The 7,291-nt window shown below is 41.9% G+C and overlaps 1 protein-coding gene and 1 non-coding gene across 2 annotated transcripts; one reads left to right on the top strand and one right to left on the bottom strand.

Moving 5' to 3' along the window:
* On the bottom strand, nt 1–107 carry LOC113781778. The gene has a single exon (XR_003469683.1). It is a non-coding gene; the product is annotated as a small nucleolar RNA R71 (small nucleolar RNA).
* Nucleotides 108–861: 754 nt separating this feature from the next.
* Nucleotides 862–7,031, top strand: LOC113780606. Its single transcript, XM_027326390.1, has 7 exons — nt 862–1,037; nt 1,144–1,271; nt 1,386–1,468; nt 1,733–2,513; nt 3,015–3,558; nt 4,186–4,658; nt 6,928–7,031. The coding sequence occupies exons 1-7, from the start codon at nt 862–864 to the stop codon at nt 7,029–7,031; spliced, it is 2,289 nt and encodes a 762-aa protein (XP_027182191.1).
* The last annotated feature ends 260 nt before the right edge of the window (nt 7,032–7,291 follow it).

Here is a 7,291-nt window from a genome sequence, read left to right as displayed (position 1 = left end):
AGCCTAAGGAAGGAGATATGTGGTATCAAACAACACCCAGGCGAGTCACTCTATGAGTACTGGGAGAGGTTTAAGAAACTGTGCACCAAATGCCCTCAGCATCAGATAAGTGAGCAACTGCTCATTCAATATTTCTATGAGGGGTTGCTTTTCAGGGACAGAAGCATAATCGATGCTGCAAGTGGAGGGGCGTTGGTGAACAAGACTCCTCGAGGAGCATGGGAGTTGATTGAAGGGATGGCTGAGAACTCACAGCAGTTTGGTTCAAGAGAGGACATCCCGACGCGTAGGGTGAATGAGGTGGAAACGTCCTCTATCCAACAGCAGATCTCCGAATTAACATCTTTTGTAAGACAATTAGCTGTGGGGAGTGCTTCACAAGTCAAAGTGTGCGGGGTATGCACTGCCGTGGGTCATCCTACGGAAATGTGTCCAATGGTTCAAGAAGAAACTGCTGAACAGGTGAACATGGCTGGCCACGCGCCCGCGCCAAGAAAGCCGTACGACCCATACTCAAGTACCTACAATCCTGGTTGGAGGGATCACCCCAACCTTAGTTATGGAGGAAATAGGCAGTCTAACTTTGTGCCAAATAGACAGCAAGGACACCAACAGCAGTACCATCATCGCCCACCACCACTTTCAAACTCAAGTCCGTCCATGGAAGAGATGATGAAGCAATTACTTGCTAATCAACAAAAGACGGATTCAGACCTGCAAAGCATGAGAAATCAACTGGGACAGGTGCAATCATTGCAAAATCAAATGAATCAAATGGCTATAACAATCAACCGTTTGGAGTCCCAAGTTCAAGGAAAGTTGCCATCTCAACCTGAGGCAAATCCAAAGAATGTAAGCGCAATGACCTTAAGGAGTGGCAAGGAAGTTCAAGGACCCGAACCGGTGATTCCTAAAGACAAGGACGAGGAACGGATTGAGAAAGAATTGGAAGAGGAGGGCACAGACAACAAAAATGCAAAGGTACCCTCGAACCCAATTCCTACAGCTAAAACTAATCCACCTCCCTTTCCTAGCAGGTTAGAGAAACCAAAGAAGCAAGACAAGGAAAAAGAGGTCCTTGGAGATCTTTCGCAAGGTGGAGATCAACATACCCCTACTGGATGCGATTAAACAAGTACCCAGGTACGCAAAATTTTTGAGGGACCTGTGTGCCAACCGCAAGCGGTTGAAGGGGGATGAACGAGTTATAGTTGGGGAGAATGTTTCAGCAATTCTACAAAGGAAACTTCCACCAAAATGCGGAGATCCAGGTATGTTTACTATTCCTTGTAGGATAGGTAATACTTTGATTGGAAAGGCCATGTTAGACCTGGGAGCCTCAATTAATGTCATGCCAAAGTCCATTTATGCTTCCTTAAACTTAGGCCCTTTGAAAGAGACTGGGATAATAATCCAATTAGCTGACAGGACCAATGCATACCCTGACGGGTTGATTGAAGATGTTTTGGTAAAAATTAACGAATTGGTTTTTCCAGCTGATTTTTATGTGCTCGACATGGAGGATGAACACTCCCGTGATCCGTCACCTTTGTTGTTAGGTAGACCCTTTTTGAGCACAGCCCGAACCAAAATTGATGTTAATAAGGGTACTTTGTCTATGGAATTTGATGGTGAGATTGTTCACTTTAACATCTTTGAGACCATGAAATATCCATCCGATTCAAATATTGGCTCTGTTTTCTCGGTAAATGTTATTGACCATGCTATACAGGAGGTTTTTGAAATTGAAGGCAGGGATGAACTAGAGGTCGTCCTGACCAGGCACTTTGAGTCCGAAACGACCTCTAGGGTAGAGTTGAGTGAAGAGCTTAAATGCGTGATTGGATCGTTGCAAACATTACCAACCACGAAGACAAGGTATGATCTTGCACCGATTTTCATACCCGAACCTCACCAAAGGTTACTTCCATCTGTGGTGCAGGCACCTGTCTTGGAACTAAAACCACTGCCGAAACACCTAAAGTATGTATACTTAGGTGAAGGGGAGACACTTCCAGTGATCATCTCCGCGGGTTTATCAAAGGTTCAAGAAGAGAAACTACTTCGAGTTCTTAGGGAACATAAGCAGGCGATAGGATGGACCATCGCCGACATCAAGGGAATTAGCCCTGCGGTGTGTATGCACCGAATTCGACTCGAGGAGAATGCTAAACCCGTACGGCAAGCTCAACGGAGATTAAATCCTCTCATGATGGAGGTCGTAAAGAAAGAGATTTTAAAACTGCTGGACGTTGGAATTATATTTGCAATATCAGATAGCCCGTGGGTAAGTCCAGTACAGGTGGTCCCGAAGAAGGCAGGGGTGACAGTGGAATCAAACCAAGAGGGTGAGCTCGTACCAATTCGAAAGCCCACCGGATGGCGACAGTGTATCGATTACCGAAAGCTAAATGCCGTCACGAAAAAGGACCATTTTCCCCTCCCTTTCATTGATCAGATGGTGGAGCGATTAGCATGTCGAGCTTACTATTGTTTCTTGGATGGATTTTCAGGTTATTTTCAAATTGCCATCGCACCCGAAGACCAAGAGAAGACTACTTTCACCTGCCCATTTGGGACATTTGCATACCGAAGGATGCCATTTGGATTGTGCAATGCACCTGCTACCTTCCAAAGATGCATGGTAAGTATTTTTTCAGAATATGTTGAGAAAATTATTGAGGTTTTCATGGACGATTTCAGTGTATATGGTGAAAGTTTTGAAAACTGTCTAGATAACCTGAAATTGATCTTAGTAAGGTGTATAGAAACTAATCTCGTGCTTAATTGGGAAAAATGTCATTTTATGGTTGAACACGGGATAGTTTTGGGTCATGTTGTATCATCTACAGGTATTGAGGTTGATAAGGCAAAAATAGATGTTATATCTACTTTACCTTACCCCGCGAGTGTGCGGGAAGTTCGTTCTTTCTTGGGTCACGCAGGTTTCTATAGAAGGTTCATCAAGGATTTCTCGAAAATTGGAGCACCCTTGTTCCAACTTTTGCAAAAAGATGTATCCTTCGAATTTGATGAAGCATGTAAGGGGGCATTCAATAAGTTAAAGGAGTTATTGATCACCTCACCTATTATCCAACCCCCTGACTGGAACCTCCCATTCGAGATCATGTGTGACGCCAGCGACTATGCAGTGGGTGCGGTATTGGGTCAAAGAGTAGGAAAGGCAGCTCATGCTATCTACTACGCATCTCGAGCCTTGAACGGAGCTCAATTGAACTATTCAACCACCGAAAAAGAGCTTTTAGCAGTTGTTTTTGCCTTAGAAAAATTTCGGTCTTATTTACTTGGTGCTAAAGTTATTATTTTTTCTGATCATGCAGCTTTGCGGTATTTGTTGACAAAAAAAGAGGCAAAACCGCGATTGATACGGTGGATATTATTGCTACAGGAGTTCAACCTGGAGATCCGAGATAAGAAAGGGGCGGAGAATCTGGTAGCAGATCACTTGAGTCGAGTACAAGTCGTCGAAGATGACATCCCATTGAGAGAAGCATTCCCCGAGGAGCATTTATTTTCTATTAACTCATCTTTACCTTGGTATGCAGATATTGTTAATTTTCTAGTCACTGACAAATTTCCTACAGGATGGCCTAAGGCAAAGAGAGACAAGTTGAGGAGCGATGCAAAGTTCTACATTTGGGATGATCCTTACCTCTGGAAGCGGGGTGCCGATCAAATCATCCGTAGATGTGTAAGTGAAGTTGAATTTCAATCTATTCTAGCCTATTGTCACTCTTTTGCATGTGGAGGTCACTTTGGACCGAAGAGAACGGCTCGTAAGGTGCTAGAGAGTGGATTCTATTGGCCAACTCTATTCAAGGATGCCTACTCATTTTGTAAGTCATGTGATAAGTGTCAAAGAGTGGGTAATATCTCTCGTAGGGATCAAATGACTCAAACCCCAATGATTTTTGTTGAAATTTTTGACGTTTGGGGCATTGATTTTATGGGTCCTTTTCCTTCTTCCTTTGGTTTTTTGTATATATTGCTTGCTGTAAATTATGTTTCGAAATGGGTAGAAGCAAAGGCCACCCGCACTAATGATTCCAAAGTGGTTGCAGAATTCGTTAAGTCTAATATTTTTGTTCGCTTTGGGATGCCGCGAGCAATTGTAAGTGATCGGGGTACTCATTTCTGCAACAAAAAGATCGCTGCAATTTTTAGGAGATATGGTGTCTTGCACAAAGTCTCTACATCATACCATCCTCAGACAAATGGTCAGGCGGAAACATCGAACCGAGAGATCAAATCAATTCTAGAAAAGATGGTCCGACCCGATAGGAAGGATTGGAGTGTGAGACTAGATGATGCACTATGGGCATATAGGACAGCATACAAGACACCCATTGGCATGTCCCCTTACCGATTGGTATTTGGAAAGCCATGTCATCTCCCGGTCGAGTTTGAGCATAGAGCATTTTGGGCGGTCAAACAATGCAACATGGATATCGAGGAAGGCGGAATTCAAAGAAAGTTACAATTACTAGAGTTGGAAGAAATTCGAAATGAAGCATACGAGAATGCAGTGATCTATAAGGAGAAGAATCAGATCTTTCATGACCAACAGATCTCTAGGAAGACATTCGTCTGTGGGCAAAAAGTTTTACTATACCACTCCAAATTGAAACTATTTCCAGGTAAATTACGTTCTCGTTGGATTGGCCCTTTTGTTGTGACTAATGTCTTTCATTATGGTGCAGTAGAGATCCAAAGTTTGAAAACAGAGAAGAAATTTGTGGTGAATGGTCATCGTCTCAAGCCGTATTATGAAGGATTTCCAATTGAACGGGTGGAGATGATGCAACTGGAAGACCCGATTTGCTTAGTTTAAGCAAATTCTGGACTCCGTCTAGCCAAAGACGTTAAAGAAAGGCGCTTTTGGGAGGCAACCCAATTTTTTTTAAGTTGCTGTTACTTTGGAGTGATTTTATGTTTAAAGTATAAGTTTGAGTAATTTTGTTATTTTTCATTTGTAGGTTTTGGAAAAGTGACCAAATGAGGCAAAAAAGGCGAAATTTGATCAAAGATCTCAATACCTCAAATTCAGTAATTGTGGTTTTTGATGCATTAAAGAGGTTTAGAATGCATGTATAGATCATTTTACATATGCGTGAATGGTTTATTTTGACATAGAAATGATCTATGATGCATTTTGGGAAATTGGGGTATCATTTGTAAATATTCAAAAGTTGAATTTCTGCTAAATTTTGCAGCAGAAAACGCGTTTTTCAATGAAACGCGCCACTGAATCGCGTTTTCATAGAATCGCGTTTTCAAATCTGCGCCTATAATTAAGAAAACGCGCCTTAAAAACGCGATAGGAAGTCGCGTTTTCTACCAAGTCGCGTTTTCCAGCCTGTTCAGAAACCAAAAACGCGCCTTCAAATACGCGACTTAAAGTCGCGTTTTCTCACGTAGTCGCGTTTTCAATGCTGCAAATTTGGTGAAGAAACGCGACTTCACAAAACGCACCTTGAGGCGCGTTTTCTTGAGCCGCGTTTTCTGAGCACAATGATACGACCTCGGATCCTTTTAAAAACGAAGGCTTGGATCACTTTTCAACTTTACTTTTCTTCATGTTGGCTTGTTTTTAGTAAGTTTTAGTTCTTCGATTAATGTTTGTGTGTTTTGTAGGAGGCAATGGCAAGAGTTCATGCAAATGATCTCAATTGCAAGGGTGTTTATATTAAGGCAAAAAGGGAGTTTTCATGTTCAATTGCTGCATTTCATGCATTTAAAGTGTTTCATGTTTAAGTTATATTCATGCATGATCATATTAAATTTGAATTTTATTCAAAGAACATGAAGTAGGTTGAATGTGGAAGGTTGGCCAAGCAAATTTGGAGGAAAAACTGCAGAAAACAGCTTTTTCTGCAGCAAATCCGGCCATAAATCCGGCCAAATGTCCAGAATGCTTAAAAAAAAAAAATGTAAGACCAAAAACTATTTTTTTTCCTCTCATTTTCTCCTCTCTTCTTTTTCTTTCTTTCTTTTTCTTTTCTTTCTTTCCTTTCTTTCTTTCTTCTTCTTTCCCCCGCTGCCTGCTTCATCTTCTTCCTCGCGAGCTCCGCCAGCCGCTGCACCTTCATCGCAGCTCTTCCGCTCGTCCAACCACCACCTGCGCGCCACCAGCAGCCAAGCCGCTGTCCCTTTCTTTTTCTTTCTTCTTCGGCTGCGAACCTCACCCAACCGCCGCCCACCCCAGCTCTTCTCGCCGCTGCCTCGGCTCTCCTCGCCAAGGGTGACCACCAGCTCATCTGACCTCCTTCACCCTTGCCATAGCCACCGCCTCCAAGATCCGCCTGAAGCCCCGAAAGCCGAGCACCACCAGATCCAGCTGCCGCAAACTCTTCTCTCTCACAGCCACCACCTTCATCGCACTACTGGCTTCGTATGCACGCGCCTGCCTCAATCTCTTTCTATTATTTTTTTTTATTTTCTTATTTTATTATTGCAGTATGTTTTTATTATTTTTATTACAGTACGTTTTTGAAAATTTTGCGTGTTTGGACTACCTGACATTTCTATTCCTCCTTAGTTGGGTACTTCTGTGTTACTTTGCTTGTTTCTTTTTACTTTGCTTGATTTTTATTTATTTAGTAGATTGACTTGTGAATTGAATGTCCAATCGTTAATCATTATATATATATATATATTTTAGGTCGAATTGTGTTTAATCTGCTGTACTTTGTGTCTAACTGTGGGTAATTTGCTACAGTTGTTTGTTCAATTGGGAGGTGCTTTTACATTTGGCTAAGTTTGGAACCACGAGTGTTTATTGATTGCATTTGTTATAAGTATTGAGATATCTGTATAACTTGCGAGTGAATGCAGTGTGCATTTTGTTCATTGAATTGATTTTTCATTTGTTAGTGCTTTGAATTTCTTGTTTCCATTATTCGTTAGCAACTGTTGTCTATTGTGGTTTGGAGTGCAATTTGGAAAGAATGGTGAAACCACGATCCCGATCCTTTGACCTCCGCTTCGCCTCCTCCAACTACAAGTGCTAATAGCTGGCACCAGCTTCAGGGGAGTTTTGTTGTCCTTCTTCTTATTTTTACTGTTTCATTATCACATTGAGGGCAATGTGTGATTTAAGTGTGGGGGGGATTTGGGTTTAGTTTTGATTGGTGTTTCTTTAATTTGCTGCCTTTCTTACTAGTGTTTTGATGAATAAATGTGGCATCTCACTCGTCTATTGCTGGTTATGATTTATTCTATGAATTTAGTTTAAGTGGCAAGTAAAAGCATGTTATCTTGGTGAATATCA

This window comes from Coffea eugenioides, chromosome 8 (genome assembly GCF_003713205.1).
Source record: "Coffea eugenioides isolate CCC68of chromosome 8, Ceug_1.0, whole genome shotgun sequence".
In the NCBI taxonomy this organism is placed as follows: domain Eukaryota; kingdom Viridiplantae; phylum Streptophyta; class Magnoliopsida; order Gentianales; family Rubiaceae; genus Coffea; species Coffea eugenioides.
The sequence above is the reverse complement of the archived record's forward strand: the minus strand, read 5'-3'. Positions and strand labels throughout refer to the sequence as shown.

Excerpts from the sequence above, each read along its gene's own strand:
- LOC113780606 (XM_027326390.1), top strand. The coding sequence starts at position 862 with ATGACCTTAAGGAGTGGCAAGGAAGTTCAAGGACCCGAACCGGTGATT. Across the intron at positions 2,514-3,014 it reads TTTCTTGGATGGATTTTCAG|ATGTATCCTTCGAATTTGAT; the intron begins GTTATTTTCAAA and ends TTTTGCAAAAAG. Across the intron at positions 3,559-4,185 it reads ATTAACTCATCTTTACCTTG|GAGATATGGTGTCTTGCACA; the intron begins GTATGCAGATAT and ends TGCAATTTTTAG.